The sequence below is a fragment of the Oncorhynchus tshawytscha genome, linkage group LG06 (assembly GCF_018296145.1).
Source record: "Oncorhynchus tshawytscha isolate Ot180627B linkage group LG06, Otsh_v2.0, whole genome shotgun sequence".
Taxonomy (NCBI): domain Eukaryota; kingdom Metazoa; phylum Chordata; class Actinopteri; order Salmoniformes; family Salmonidae; genus Oncorhynchus; species Oncorhynchus tshawytscha.
Genome location: NC_056434.1, coordinates 55,842,334 through 55,859,426, shown reverse-complemented (window position 1 = coordinate 55,859,426; position 17,093 = coordinate 55,842,334). Strand labels below are relative to the sequence as shown.

Sequence of the window (17,093 nt, the reverse complement as noted above, 5' to 3'; positions counted from 1 at the left end):
CCCAAGAATTGAACCCTGTGGCACCCCCATAGAGACTGCCAGAGGACCGGACAACATGCCCTCCGATTTGACACACTGAACTCTGTCTGCAAAGTAGTTGGTGAAGTAGTTGGCCCAGCTGATTTGTACTGGTCCAGGTTTTGCAGTTCTTTTAGAACATCTGCTATCTGGATTTTGGTAAAGGAGAACCTGGAGAGGCTTGGAGTAGCTGCGGGAGGCGCGGAGCTGTTGGCCGAGGTTAGAGTAGCCAGGAATGAGAAATGCTTGTTGAAGTTTTCGATAATCATGGAAAATCGGTGGTGTCCGTGTTACCTAGCCTCAGTGCAGAGTTGAATCATTGTCAGAATCAAAATCAAATCAAATTTGATCAAATGTTATTTGGCACATGCGGTGAATACAACTACAATGGGTTTGGAGGGATGTAGACAGCCGTGAAGTCTATTTATTGAAATAAATGGACAGAGGTGCTCACAAACATTAGTTAGATAGCTATCTAGTTACTTAGCTAGCTGAGCAGCGTGCTAAATCATCCAGCATAACTTCTGTATTCAAAAGTGAAATAGATTACATAGAGAATTTATCCTATCTCCGCTGTCCAACCTCCCATCCCATTCCCATTCCCCTAACCCCACCCAGCCAATGTGTCTCTATCCCACCACCCCCACCCCCCACTCACAGAAACCATGTTTCCCAGCTGAGACTGACAGAAGTGTCAATAAAAGTTGTGTCAGCAGGAGTAGTCAGTCTCAGCAGAAGTAGAGTCAGTGGGAGTTGAATTGATTTTTTATTGAATTTAAATGATTTATGGTTATTTAATGAGAATTTAACTTAAGAATAATAACATTCAATCAATCTATTGGTGTATTTGTCTGTCTGTCTGTCTGTCTTGTAATCAAACAAAAAAGTTCCATCCTGCTGAATGCACCCCTGGTTTGTTTTTCAGGTGGGTGGTCACATGTATTTGCGATCAGGGGACCACTGGTTTTTGCCCAGTAGGGGGGCAGGGACAGTGGAAGAAGCAAAGCTGGATACAGGTTACATTTACACACATTTCCTTCGAACATATGAAGAGTAATAATTATATTATGATTAAACTACCACCTTTCAGTGACAGCTGTGGTTCCTGTTAGATGCCTGAAATGTCCAAGAGAATAATACCATTTCCTGAAATAAACACTATATTTTTAGAAACGCATCCAGCTGCAGTGCCGCAGCATGGTATATCACAAAAAGCCGCATGTCACAAAAAAACTGGCCTCTCATTAAAAGTGGTATCTGGAGTTGCTACATTATTTTTTTTTTACATATCAATTCATGATATTGTAGCGAACAGTAGGGCAGGGAAGCAAACCTGGGTCGCTGGAGTGAAAAGAAAACCACATACACATCACACCAATAGGGTAACTGACTTGGTGGAAGTAGTAGTGTGGCTCATATAGTGTGGATTGCTACACTGTGAATGGGAAGGCACGTCGCCATGCTTTGACTACTCAGTCCTCTCGCACATCTCGGGCTCCGCGTTTCAATGGCCCCACAGCCACCACCCCACTTCTGACATCAATGTAGTGAGAGGCAGGGCAGGGAAGCAAAAAAAGGGCTGCTGGTTTGAAAGATCCTGTCTAGCTCAGTTGGTACAAGATGGTGCTTGCTAGGTAAACTAATCTAGGTAAACTAATCTACTGTGGTGTCAGACCGCCCTTTGCTTCCAGAACATCCTGAATTCAGGGCATGGAAACATTGCTCAATTGGTATCAAGGGACCTAACGTGTGCCAGGAAAACATTCCCCACACCACTGCCACCAAGTGCACCACTGCCATGCTGCATTAACCAATAAAGCAGCTAAACGAACTCAACTATGGTGTTTAACTCCCAGACTCAACCCATCTGTATGGCTACAGTGGAATCTTGTCTTTCTCTCTCTCTCTCTCTCTCTTTAGCTCTGCTTCCTCTGTCATGGCGTCTTCAAGCTCACCCATTATGCAGCCGAACCTCACTTCCCGTGAGAACCGTGAACCCACAGAGGAGAGGCATGACAATCTTTACCGCTGCATGTGCTGTAAGGAGTATTGTGTGACCAGTCGAACGCTGTCCCAACACCCCCGCCTGGTGCATCTTGATGTACACTCAATCTCAAGAATTCAGCCCGTGCCCTCAGTTATCTCTTGCTCCTTATATGCTGCTTTCACATGAGGAGATACACACTGCAACGCGTGGGTCATTTCCTGACAACACAGACTCCCCCTTTATGGCCAAATCACTCATTTGTGACATTTGAATAAAAGCCCCCGGTACTCCCATCGGTCTCCCAGTTACCAGCTACCAAGCCATGTGGTATGAGTCCTCATGAAATGATATCCCAACAATGCTACTAAAGTAAACCCTGCTACTACTAACATGGCCCATGACTATAGCCTCCTTCAATTACTGTCCCTACAGCAACTGCCGTGAGAATAACTACGGCATGTAATCTGTCAAGTGTTCACCGGCTGTTATGAATGGGGAAGAGATTAATGAAGTTGGAAGAATATCCAACCTAACAATACTCTGAGTCACAAGTTTCTTGAAAGTTGACAATAGTGTCTGAAATGCTAACACTATCTCTGCTACTTTCACCATGATCTGGGTATGTGTAATGTTCAATCTAACGTCATAACAGTCCCTATATTGTGCACAGTTCTCCCTCTCCTACGAGCTATCTCCTAACAATATACATAGTCTCTGGGAATGATACCACTCTATCACCCCGATCACATTCCATCCCACTTAAAGAAGAAAGAGAAAGTACACGTTTAATAATTTCACCCCCCCTTGATGTGACTAAGACTGGGGACAGAACCATCCGTTACTTTCTATGCCCATGTGATGCTGGTCTTTATCATCCAGTAATCTATATGTATTGATGTGATTTACCATTAAAATCCTGATGACATGCTAAGACAAAAGTTTAAATAAAAATTTAAAAAATCCTGGTTTTACCCAAGCTATCATCCAGTGAGTTCACTAATAACCTCCCTGTCGGATGACACTTAAAGATAAGGTTTGTAGAGCCTCCCTAGGCCGAATAAATTTGAGCAGTTCCCCCACCCGTCCATTCTGAAAGCAACTCTCTCTCGCTGTATCCAAATCATAACTAAAACATTTTATAAATGATCTCAAATTCAAGCTTGTCAACCTAGCACACATCATCACGGATAGAATGTACATTTATAAGCGGGGCCTTATATTATTGCCGGTAATAGCTCTTCTCATTTACAGTCCCCCTTTGTCCCGCGAGTGGCCTAGTAATGAAAGATCGGTATGTCAATGCATTCTTAGTCTAAATTCTTCCAAATAATACATCCGTTTTTCCGATGTACTTTCACCTGATCCGCTACCAAGCCATTCTGTCATTCTGTCCCACCAGCATCTCCAGGAACATGAGAGAAATTTGAATGGTACATCTCTCCATGCTCACTCCACATGTGCGGTCTCAACACTCCTGCTGCCCATACCCAGGTTTGATTTGGACTCAGATTGGAGTGTTTAAAAGTCACTGTCGCATTGGACACCTTTGTTGCTCTTTCTTCAGCCTGTTAGGGAGGGTTTTGAGTTTCACACACACTGTTTGTGATCAAATTATTCATACCATGCATTAAGACATGATCAGACATCACCTTCCATGATAACCTCAAGAGAGGAAAGGTCAGAACAACAGTTTAGTTCAATTAATTTCTGTTTCAGGAAATCCATACAAGCAATGACTATATGACCAATTATTACATTCCCAATTTTCTTAATAACATTATCTCTACGACAAACATCAAAGAGCATAACAACATACTGTTACTGTTGAAACCACTTTCAAATTTTGTTCCTACACCCGTATTTTACTGGCAACCTCTCGGAAGAGTTACCAGATCTGGATGTTAGCGCCCTAACCCACCGGGGAATCTCACACTCCAGTAGACCCAATCTGGTGAAATTTGTATTGAAACAAAGACAAAAATGAAATCAGCAATACACATTTCACAATCCTTTTGGACGAACTGTCATCGCTTTTTAACATATATTTTTCCTTCTATATGCAGAACGAACAAAATTCATTTGTATATTTACCCAAGGACCAGGACCACAGGGAACAGGTCAATTTCCCATCGAACACATTATTCACATCATGACAACATGTTAAATCAAAAATAAACAAATTCGAATAACCAATTAACTTAATAAAGAGTTACAACTCTTGATAACTCCACAAGGAAATAATAGTATCTCATAAAGTAATGGTAAAATAGAATAGAGACGGGTGTTTCTCATTCATTTTATAATTAAATCCCACTTGTTTCGATCATTTCTAGTGAGATTGATCAGGCCTCACCAGAAATACAGGATACAGGGCATTCGACAACATTAAATATTTCCTCTCTATTTTCTTTCCCTGTCCTTCAGAAACCCTTTAAACATTTCAAACACGTCCATCCTTCTGCATACCCAATTTAAACCAAACTGAAAAGACCCCACTAAATAAATCCCTCGGTATCAACATCACTAACACATATTCAAAACTGGTAAGTTGTGTTGGGTGCTGGTGTGTGTGGTAAACCGTAGATCAAAAACACACATGAACAGGTCTTACTTATCTGGGAACACAGTTTATGGTCTAATCCAGATACTTTCATACTTAAAACTGCCGAATATCACTTACTGCTCTCCCCAAGACCACAGTCTCCAGGGACATTCCAACGAGAGATAATGAAACCCCCTCTTCTGGAAAAGAAAGTGTACACTTCGTTAGCATTCACTATGCTACATTTTAATCGGCAAACCACAAGTATTAATTATAAACCAAACATGATAATGGTAAATCCACTGTCCTTACTCCAATCATTAAATGTTTGTTTTAATCCACCCCATAATTTATGTATATTTTATTTAGCATGTACTATTCTCCATAACCACGACACCACAATGTTTATGAACTAACAAATTAGAGTTCATTTTAGGTTTGGTAACCCCTATGCTAATTCCTCGTGACCCCTCCACCCTTTCGTTCATTCTAGAAATCTATTTCAGAATAATACGACATAAAATGTCTCATGAGATGGAAAACCCCCTCAAGGTTTTCTGAGTTACCAGGAGTGTTTGGCCAGATAATTTTAATTTGTTACCTCTTTAGGCCATTTTTGCCAATTTCTCATCAGGAGTCCACGATATTTGATCCCCGGCATCTATTAAAAAGTTGTGTAAGACGTGATCTCATACGTCTTCCTTCAAAAAGAAACTGCAAACTCTATGAACCACTATCGATCAAAACGAAGCCATGCACTGCAATGTAAAATGTTCGCTCGTTACCCTCAAGAGGATGTGTCTTGTATAACGGCATTTCCTCCGAATGCAGCAGGTTCCAGTACCACCCCACACTTATTCTTCCAATGTCCGATAGTCCCACATCTAAACAGGGAGCTATCTCCCTAAGCGTTGATGTTTTTTTACTGTGTTTCATTGTCTTACCTTGGCCATTGAAACCACGGTTAGTGACTTTCACTGTGGCCGTATTAACCCCTCGCACGTTCCACTCTCACAACATCTTGCTCTATTTCATTCACAACCCCCGCAATTGCCGTTTTGTTCACAGGTTTCAAACCTGCCATCAAAGCCGAAGTACAAATTCTATCAATTCACCCCCATACCCTGTCTTTTTGCAGCTGAGTACCTCTACTAATTTCCCATATTCGAGCCGAATTGGTGTAATGCTCGTGCGCTTCTTTCATGGCTTTATATCTGTCTGTTCTCCACGGCTTTATTAAAATCTTCTAGCTCTGCTTGGAGAATCGGGGCTGTCTGTCGCCATATAAATAGTTATTATTCCCAAACTTCTCAAAACGGTGTCAAGGGTATTTTAGATTTCTTCACTCCCATATATAATACACACCTCTATTAACTATTTTCCAAGATATCGCTACCCACTCGCCCGGATACTAGTTATGGTATTTGTGCATATTAATTGGTCATGGCACTTAATACCTTGTATTAGAACCAATACTATGGCTTCTGCAAATTACTGGAGAATATGGATGACTTAATTTCTTATTCCAGTATTGTGCCTCAAATATCGCTGTTGTTGATAACCTACATTACCTAAATTATTCACACTTGTCTTCCTATTTCCACATAATCTTTCATGGTTCCCCCTCCCCATAGGACCTAAACCAACCTCTCTCCATATTGCTACTGCTACTACACATAACTCAAACAGTTTAACGTAACTCAAACTAGCTTCTAGAACTCTCATCTTCCTAAAACTCACTGTCACTGCAGCTGGGACTTTTTTCCCAGTGGAACCTACCCTATACTGTATTGTCACTCATGGATCTCGCAGAGGAAAACCTCCACTCAGGACCTATCCTTATGGAACCTACCCTACACCTGATTTTTACCTGGATCTCACAGAGGAAAAGCTTCAGTTGGGACCTATCCTTATGGAACCTACCCTACACCTGATTTTTACCTGGATCTCACAGAGGAAACCCTTCACTCGAGACCTATCCTTATGGAACCTACCCCACACCAGATATTTCCGACCGGTCGTTAAACGATGGGTCTACTGAATAAACTCACGTTTTCTAGGTCCGTATCCTATAATTGTTCAGCATATGATTCTCATCTCCCCAAGATGTCAAAATGAGTGGAAACAGGTGTAGGAACTGTGCCTACCTTGTTTGTTGCCAGCTCCTGCTCCACTGATCTGGACTCTCTGGTTTGACTACAAATTGTGGTAAACCCTGCTCGCAGCACCAACTGTTAGGTTTTAATTTTCAGAGTACAAACTCAATGGAGTACTTCAGCTTCATTGCTAAGCTCTGAATAAAACATTGGTAGTAATTCAATATCTCCAGAAAAGAACGTAGTTGGCTCACGCTCTGAGGAGCTGGGGGCATACAAGATAGCCTTGACCATGGACAGAGTCTTGTTGTCACGCCTACTCCTGCTGCCCCTCCCTGGTGCTCAAAGGCGCAAGGCTCCCCAGTATTATGCACTCCTGCCACCAGCAGTACGCACACCTGCCTTCCCCCATCATGCACATCTGCGATTATTGGACTCAATCACCTGTGTCATTACCTCCCCTATATCTGTCTGTTCCCAAGCTCTGTTCCCTGCTTCAGGATTAATGTTTGTTTGTATTTGCATACCCAATGAAGGATGTTGTCGAAATGGGACACTAGTGTCCCACTGTGGTACGATGGGTGTTGCCCATTCACTCACGCTGACCGGCTCCAGTACTTTGTTCTTGACTAAACTTTTTGTGTGATAGCGCGACCTATAACTTATGCTTTCAGAAACTTTGGTTTGCTATCTGGTATAATGCTAAGCTTCACTATATTCTATTTCATGATACCTAGCTCTCCATTAAAGATTTCTCCATGTTTTATTTAAGATTGCAGGCAGGCCTGTGTCTCCAAGTGCCATTCTACCCATTGAAGGCCAGTCCAGTGTGATTTTCTCTAGCCACGAATGTCCCAGTAGTGATGGATAGTCTCCTTTTATTACGTAGAGTGGCAGCTTTTCAGGTTGTCCATTTAACTGTGACCTCAGTAATGTCTACATCTTATTACATCTTATTACTTATTACACCTGTCTGACTGAAGAAGAGTGTATAGTAAATGCAATGTATTTGGCCACATTACACACCAAAAAATGTAGGCAGGCTCGTTCGATGTGACCCTTTTTACCACAGGCTCCTCCTGATGAACTCAACTGCTGAGCCTCTTTAGCAGCTAGTTCCATGGACACACTGACTTCATTAGCCTTTGCCAAGGTCAGATTACTTTCAATCAAGTCTCTTTTTTTGTAATTTCACTCCTTAGCCCACATACTAGTCTGTCTCTAATGGTGTCATTTAAAACGTCATTAAACTCACAGTGCTCTGACAGTTTACTTAATGCAGCAGCAAACAAAACATTGTCACTGATTTTCCCTCTTCCTGATTTCTTCTGTCGAACCTAAACCTTCCATCAATAACTAGTGGTTTTGGTGAAAAGTGTCCTTTCAGTATTTCCACAATATCCCCATATGTCTTATCTGACCTGTCTGGCTGTAGCAGGCTGCGTAGCATTACATTACACAACGAAATGTAGGCTCAATTGTGCCCTCATCAATGTCATTTGCAACAGCAAAATATTCTAATCATTCTATATATGAGCTCTACTCCTCAATACTTTCATCAAACTGTCCAATATTTTCAACAATTAAAGACATTTTACGTTTTTCAATTAGCGCCGGATTTTCACTCTCTAAATTGTCCTCAACCACGGCAACGTTATGTTCTGCCGCAGCAATATTTTCATCAATCACTTGATCTTCATTCACATTTCTCACTGGCATTTCATCTTCAAGTTTGCTCACTTAGCAATTTTTAATTCCAAAGTTCGTCTTCACAGCTGAGTAAATGGCCTTTCCTTTCCTCTTCCTTTACTCCTCCCTTTTTAATCACATTGTTTTCCCGCTCCAAAGTCTGTTTCGTATCCTTTTCTGCAGTCCATGACAATGCTAACTCTCTCTCTTAGCTAGCTCAACTATGCACTTGCCTCTGCTAGCAATACACTGTGCTAACATTAGCCTACACTGTACCAAAGAAAATAACAGTTTTAAACTTAAGAAAAAAAACAACTTCTTCCAGACAGAAGATTTACCGAAGGTTCAGACTTACTTGTCACCAATCTTTCTGTTATGGTAGGTTTCCTAACCACGTCTTATAACAATTCAATAAAGGTTGAGACGAGAGACGAGAATCAGCCATTCATCTTGAACATGCTCATCTCAATGCATTGAACCCTCCCAATAAACCACACTAGTGTTTGGCTGTGATAAGCTGCGGGGCTAGATTGCCTGAGTGGGTGTCAACTGTCCTCAAGGCCGCTGATATTTACACGTAAAAGGATATTAAACATGTAGCCCTATTGTAGGTCATTTCTCAAATGCTATCCCTTTCTTTCTCTCTCCTTCCCTCTCGTGTTCTCTCTTTCTTTCTCTCTCCCTCTGTCTCTTCCTCCTGCTCCCTCCATCCCTCTCTTTCGCGTTTTCTCTATCCCTCCCTGTCTCTCTCTCTCTCCTTCCATCTCTTTCTGTCTCTCTGTTTCCGCTAATCAACCTGCCATCTGTACAAAACTTTGATGACGGGTTGAGAGAGTAAAGGCTTTGTCAAAGAACAGCATAGGGCCCGAGTTTGTGGCTGTTGTTTTGGATTTGTGTTGTCAGAAATGACATTTAAACCCTTTCTGGGACAAACACAATTTGGCTGTCAAACCACTGAGCTGAAATGGTAGAAGTGGGAGTATATTTTGGGAGAGGGAGGAGGGAAGGTAGTATTGTACAGGGATAAGGGATGAAGACAGAGAGGAGAGGGGGAATATGTTTGAGCTGAGAGGGAGTGAGTAATAGAGAGAGAGGGGAGGAGGGTGAGGGGAGTTTAAATGCTGGTTGATTGAACATATTGTGTGGACAGCAGGAGAATATTGCTCATATTACTTCAGCTCTCCCTCCCTCTTTCTCTCTCGCTCACTTTCCTCTCACAGTCTCTCTCCCTGTCTCCCCCCCATCTTCCTCTCTCCCCTCTCCCTCTCTCTCCCTGCCTCTCTCTCTCTGTCTCTCTGGTAGTGATCGCTCACCTCTAAAAGAGCTGTAATTGATTCTGCTGTAATTGGTCAATGACAGGAGATGCTTTGGCAGAAGTGGAGCATAAACACGCTTCAGACACAATTTGTGGAATCAATGGGAGGTAGATAGTAAAGGAGGGAGGGAGAGAGGGATGGATACAAGAGAGGGAGGGGGTGTTCTCTGGTCAGCTTGGAAGAGGTAGCGATGAGAGAGGGAAAGGGAGAGAGGGATGGAGAGAAAGAGAGACTTTTAAGTACCGCCACCGTGTCTGATTGAGACGCGGAGGCCGAGAAAGCTCCACGGATCAAAGATTTTTCAAATCGCTTTTTTTCTGAACCCTCTCTTTTTATCGTTCTCTACATTTTTTTTCATGACTTGCAGCCTTATCTGCTCAGCTGTAGAGTTTTGAAACAACAGGAGAGAAATAAGGCCAGTCCATTTGTGCTTTGTGATGATGTTAGTTACTTTGTGGCAGCAGACATTTTGTTGTTTTCTAAGTGCGTAATGGCTCAGGGATATTGGCTATACATGTTTAATTAGCGGGGGGGGTCTATGTGTTCGTATGCGTACTGAGTTTCTCGGTGTGGCAGTGTTCTAAACATCTTTCTACTGTGTGTTTGTGTGCGTGTATGTATGTGTTCATGCCTGTCTGAATGCCTGTGTGTTTGTGTGTGTCCACAGGGCTATGAGGTGCGCAAGATAAAAGCCATTGACCAGGATCTGGGGAGACCGAGGGGCATTGGCTACACCATCATCTCAGGTCTGTCAGACGCAATCAATCAGTTAATCAATCCCCATCACACACATGCACACAGACACTCAAAATCAATCACTATGATGATGATGATCTTACAGAATACTACACAAGGCTAATCCAAACACATAACAATCAATGCTTTCATATAATAATGCAATATAATAATAGAATAGTCTATAAACTATCAAGCTCTGTTCAGTGCAACCGTGCAGAACATTAAATATATAAATATAAATACGTCTAAATATGATCAATCAAGATCATATTGTCCATCAGGGAGTTTGGCTACCATGTCTCCTCCACCTGGGTCGTGTTCAGTTGGACACTGTAGCAATACATTTTGCAGCGGACACTGCAAATAACAATTTTGGGGGAGACAAATGTTTGTACCTCCCTGTTTAACTCTGTTTTTAATCCCACAAGTTCTGTTACAATACCTCACTATAGTTAGACAGACAGAAACATAATGTCCTGTAAACCAACATACAGGAGTTGGGGCAGTGAAGGTGTTTGTTTGTCTGTGTGCGTGCATGTTGGGGACGTCCTCTGTGATGTGCTCCATCTCTTTGTTTCCCACAAAATACAGACACTTCAAACAGAGCTTTCTTCAACTCCCTTCCATGTACTGTACAGTATGTACTGCAGCTGAATATGAAAGGTCGTAAGGAAAGGATGAGGATAATTTCCACCAGTCTGTATTGTGCTGATATGCTAAGAGACCTACTTTATGTTTTGTTGTTGTATGACTAAAACCGAGTCATGTGGGGTTTGTTGGCTGGGTCCAGTTCTTTAACCTTTTAGACCACAATGGAGGGGGAAGAAGAGAGAGGGAGAGAGGTGTGGGGGTGGCAGGGAGACCCCAACATGTTTTGTTCTGCAGACTCGTGCAATTATTAGGCCTACTCTAGAACAGGAGAAAGCAGCACAATCTGATGAGTAAAGAATTTTGCAAAATTATTTTAAACTAGCAACTTATGCACATGTCCACATGCAATAAATGAAGCCCATCATTACACTCATAAACAATTATGCTTTTTCAAAACGCAAGATAGGCTACAGAAATCAACTGCGTTTTACACCTGCATTTGGAGCTGAAAGTAAGTCAAGTTAGCAGCCAATATCAACTAGGGATATATCGTGTTACTTCTCTGGAATCCAGAGCAATCAAAATCATATGGCCTACTTGTAGCGGAGGTTGCAGAGTCAGATGGAAAGTGTGTTCTTTCTGCCCCGCCATCACTTTGGAGGGCAAGTCTGCCTGTGGTAGCTCTGTTCTTACACACAAATATTGTAAAAAATCTGCCAGAATATGTTACATCTTCATCTCTTAATATTGACGGTAGAGGTATGTTACTGCTGATTATCTTTAGACGTATAACCAGTAGCCACCCAAATTAGGCATATCTGAAATGTGAAAATGATCAATAAAAGGAGTCCGCAGTAGATTGCTAAACTGTATTTCATATGGATAAGAGAGGACGGTATAATGCAGAGAAGGCACTTTCGTCAACTATATATTACAAAAGTAAGAGCAGATCAGTGTCGCTATTTTACAGCAGGACACATACTACAACAATATTCAACTAATGAGAAAAAACTGAGGATACATAATCATACAGTAAATTAATAGAAATATAGAGAGGAATAGATGGAAAGTCATGCAGAGAATTGAGCTCACTTGTATGCAAACCATTTTTTTGCCGATGTTTTCTTACAGTACTCATATTCAACAGGAGTTGCACAAACAAGTTCATAAATTCCTCCGTTATTTTGCGATCTGGCACACTCAGACGAGAGTGCTCTGAAATCGTAGTAGATAGACAGAGTGAATTTACGAAAACAGCCAAATATTGTTAGCCATCTAGGTGTCCCCGTGATACAGTCTACTCAATGGGGAGAGCATGAACGGCAACAACACCCGGACAGTGTCCTCTTTAGTTGTCACAACAGTGTGACAAAGGCTGTGTGATTTGGTGCACTCGGCTCTCAGCTGTGCAACATATGTCTGTGTCCGTATGACCTCTCAACAACATTGTTCCATAATGTTACAGTATTAGCTAAACCTGTTTACTTTACTAGTAGTATGCAAATGTTTGGTGGCACAGAAAGAAAAGAAAATAATGTGAGTCTGGTAAAATAATCTGTGGTATTGTGTAGGCTATAGCAATGTATTATTAGTTAGCTAGGGTTTGAAATAGGTATATCTAGCTGTCTTATTTGTGTTTGTTCAATGCCTCAATTGATTTTATAAACTATATTGGATATATGGTGGTACAGATACCTGGTTCAAATCAACCCAAGACGATGAACCCTGAAGATTGGACAAAATGCATGACAAGGTGGCCCAGAGGAAACTAGCTGTTCTCAACCCCTACATTGCCCAATTCTTCCAACAGCTCACTGAGTTTAATTGAAGACCTCTAGTGAGGTAGGTACACACACACACACACACTTAATATGTCCCTTGTCACTTGTCTTTTTACCTACAGAGTAACAGCCCTGGTGCTTTCTGGCTACTATTATATATTGTTTTTATTCTTGTCCTAGGGGTGAGAAGAGGTGACCCAGAACTGAGGAGGATTGTTTCTGAGCCCCACACCTTATGCTGCGTGGACTTCTCTCGCCTGGATGCTCTCCTACCCAAACTGTCCTGTTGTGTGGTTCACCACCTTTAAACCCCCTTTCCCTGAATAGAGTTGCCACTGATCATGGATCTAGGATTGTACCCAATCCTAATTTTAACTCCACCTCCACCTCCATCTCTCTTTGTCTCTCTCACCCACATCCCACACAGAGGCACACAATATAGTTTTTAAATTAGTGTTGTAATGATGCTCTTATTTGGTTACATATGTGTTAATTAACGGTTGTTACTTCTATTGTCAATTATGTTGTTCATTTGTTGTTAATGTTGCTACCAATTTGAATAAATGTATTTTATGTAGAAATGCATTATTTTTCTTACATTTAGATTTCAAGGATAATATTATTGTACATTTACAGCAGGGATGCTGTCATATGTTTTACAGTATTAAAAAGTCATGAATTAGATAGTGTGTCTAGTCCCTGTGGTAGAGGGAAATCGTAAATTATAGTGCTGTACTAAGCCCTTATGGAGCTGGAGCCTGTAGGCTTGATCAAGTCACTATCAGTTAAATAGATCACGGATAGTGAAGGATGATGATGCAGCGCCCGGATAATGAGGTAGGAGGATGAGGCGGGGAGGTGGGAGGATGATGCAATTTGGTGTGTGTATTTCCACATGTTCGTGTGCTTGCGTGCGCATAAGTGTGTGTGTGTGTGCCTGTGTGCTTTTGTAAGACTTCTACGTCTCATATCCTCGAGTGTCCTCAGAGGGTGTGACTTAGTCCTGTGGGACTCGTCTCATTAGTTCAGTAATTAAGATAAACAAGGTTTTAATTGCAGAGATGATTTATGTTAATGATCTGGAGACCTGGATCAGGATATCCTCCCTCTCCCTCTCTCTCTCTCCATCAGAGGGGTAATCTGGGATTTGATGCATACAGTAGATTGTGACGCTCTGTGCGCTCTGGATCTGTTGTTGATGGGTGTGTGTGCGTGTGTGCATGGGTGTGTGTTTGGGGGGGGGGGCTAAGAAAGAGGTTGGGTGTGTTCGAGCAGTAAGGGTAAAGAAGCTCACTGTAGATGAAAGTCGGCGATTGATGTCGGGAATGTGCATCTGCGACAGATGACTGTGGTGGTTTTCAAACAGCAAGGCTCAGATCAACATGCAAGTGTCAAAATTGCTGCTATTGTTATTAAAAGTTCTCTATAAATGTCTAAATACGTTTCTCGAAACCCCCATATCACACACACGCAAACTAAACACATAACGTGTGTACAATTAATTGGTTAGAGAGAGGTCTCAAATATCACTTTAATTTGTATCCCCTGTTGCTTCAGAATCGTGACAAAGTTGGTTCCTGTTTTAATCACATCTTTGGTCACGTTCACTTGGGCCAACCAAAAACACCCTAATGATTGGTTGACAAATAGTGCCTCCCACAATGCAGGTGATGGCTGCAAGGTGCAGTTGGTGATAAGCAACTGCAGCGACTTGAAGGATACTTTTTTATTAATTTTGTTATTTAACCTTTATTTAACCAGGTAGGCTAGTTCTCATTTGCAACTGCGACCTGGGCAGGATAAAGCATAGCAATTTGACACATACAACAACGCAGAGTTACACATGGAATAAACAAAACAAAGTCAATAATACAGTAGAACAAAAGAAAATAAAAAGTCTATATACAGTGAGTGCAAATGAGGTAAGATAAGGGAGTTAACCTCTCTGGGGTAGGCGGGACGCTTGCGTCCCACATGGCTAATAGCCAGAGAAAATGCAGAGCGACAAATTCAAATACATTTCTATAAAAATCAAACTTTCATTAAATTACACATGCAAGATAGCAAATTAAAGCTACACTCGTTGTGAATCCAGCCAACATGTCAGATTTCAAAAAGGCTTTTCGGCGAAAGCATAAGATGCTATTATCTGATGATAGCACAACAGTAAACAATGAGAGAGTAGCATTTTTCAACTCTGCAGGCGTGACACCAAACACATAAATAAAATATAAATCATGCCTTACCTTTGCCAAGCTTCTTTTATTATTCTTTTATTTATTTTATTCTTTTCTTCCTATATGTCCCATAAACATCGATATATATCCGTCGATATATATCCAAAATGTCAATATATTCGGCGCATTTGATCCAGAAAAACACCGTTATGCAACGTCGCTACAAAATATCTCCAAAGTTACCTGTAAACTTTGCCAAAACATTTCAAACTACTTTTGTAATTCAACTTTAGGTATTTCTAAACGTATATAATAAATCAAATTGAAGACGGGATGATCTGTGTTCAATACAGGAGCAAAACAAACTGACGCTACTTTTTCTGGTTTACGCACCTCTATCAAAAGGTACACATGAAGTGACGTTCGTTCCGAGCTATGGTACTTCTTCGTTACACAAAGGGAAAACCTTAACCAATTTCGACATCCAGTGGAAGCGGTAGGAACTGCAGGAAAGTCTATTAGAATTCTGGATTCCCCATGAAAACATATTGAAAAGACAGTAACTTAAAAAAAAGAAAATCTGAATGATCACAGACATGATTCAAACAGTTTTAGAAACTTCAGAGTGTTTTCTATCCAATACTAATCATAATATGCATATATTAGGATCTGGGACAGAGTAGGAGGCAGGACAGTTTGGGCACACTATTTATCCAAAAGTGAAAATGCTGCCCCCTACCCCAAACAGGTTAAGGCAATAAATAGGCCATGGTGGCAAAGTAATTACAATATAGCAATTAAATCACTGGAATGGTAGATGTGCAGAAGAGGAATGTGCAAGTAGAGATACTGGTGTGCAAAGGAGCAAGATAAAAACATAAATACAGTATGGGGATGAGGTAGGTAGATAGATGGGCTGTTTACATATGGGCTATGTACAGGTGCAGTGATCTGTGAGCTGCTCTGACAGCTGGTGCTTAAAGCTAGTGAGAGAGATATTAGTCTCCAGCTTCAGAGATTTTTGCAATTCGTTCCAGTCATTGGCAGCAGAGAACTGGAAGGAAAGGCGACCAAATGAGGAATTGGCTTTGGGGGTGACCAGTGAGATATACCTGCTGGAGTGTGTGCTACGAGTGGATGCTGCTATGGTGACCAGTGAGCTGAGATAAGGTGGGGCTTTTCCTAGCAGAGACTTGTAGATAACTTGTAGCCAGTGGGTTTGGCGGCGAGTATGAAGCGAGGGCCAACCAACGAGAGCGTACAGGTCCCAATGGTGGGTAGTGTATGGGGCTTTGGTGACAAAATGGATGGCACTGTGATAGACTGGAAGCATCCAGTTTGTTGAGATGACATCACCGAAGTCGAGGATCGGTAGGATGGTCAGTTTTACGAGGGTATGTTTGGCAGCATGAGTGAAGGATGCTTTGTTGCGATATAGGAAGCCAATTCCAGGTTTAATTTTGGATTGGAGATGCTTAATGTGAGTCTGGAATGAGAGTTTACAGTCTAACCAGACACCTAGGTATTTGTAGTTGTCCACGTATTCTAAGTCACAGCCATCCAGAGTAGTGATGCTGGACAGGCGAGCAGGTGCAGGCGGTGATCGGATGAATAGCATGCATTTCATTTTACTTGCGTTTAAGAGCAGTTGGAGGCCAGGGAAGGAGAGTTGTATTGGAGGTTAGTTAACACAGTGTCCAAAGAGGGGCAAGAAGTATACAGAATGGTGTCGTCTGCATAGAGGTGTATCAGAGAATCACCAGCAGCGAGAGCAACATCATTGATGTATACAGAGAAGAGAGTCCGCCTGAGGATTGAACCCTATGGCACCCCCATAGAGACTGCCAGAGGTCCGGACAATAGGCCCTCCAATTTGACACACTGAACTCTATCATAGAAGTAGTTGGTAAACCGGGCGAGGCAATCATTTGAGAAACCAAGGCTGTTGAGTCTGCCAATAAGAATGTGGTGATTCACAGAGTTGAAAGCCTTGGCCAGGTCAACAGGTCGATGTATACGGCTGCACTGTAATGTCTCTTATCGATGGCGGTTATGGTGTCGTTTAAAGCCTTGACCATGGCTGAGGTGCACCCATGACCAGCTCTGAAACCAGATTGCATAGCGGAGAAGGTACGGTGTGATTCAAAATGGTCGGTAA

At 41.8% G+C, this 17,093-nt stretch overlaps 1 protein-coding gene across 1 annotated transcript in view; it reads left to right on the top strand.

Moving 5' to 3' along the window:
- LOC112253505 (cadherin-23) overlaps positions 1-17,093 on the top strand; it is a 331,981-nt gene that overhangs the window by 300,968 nt on the left and 13,920 nt on the right. The window contains exon 9 of the mRNA XM_042322765.1: positions 10,316-10,394. Within this exon, the coding sequence (XP_042178699.1) occupies positions 10,316-10,394 (79 nt within the window). The remainder of the gene's footprint in view (positions 1-10,315; positions 10,395-17,093) is intronic.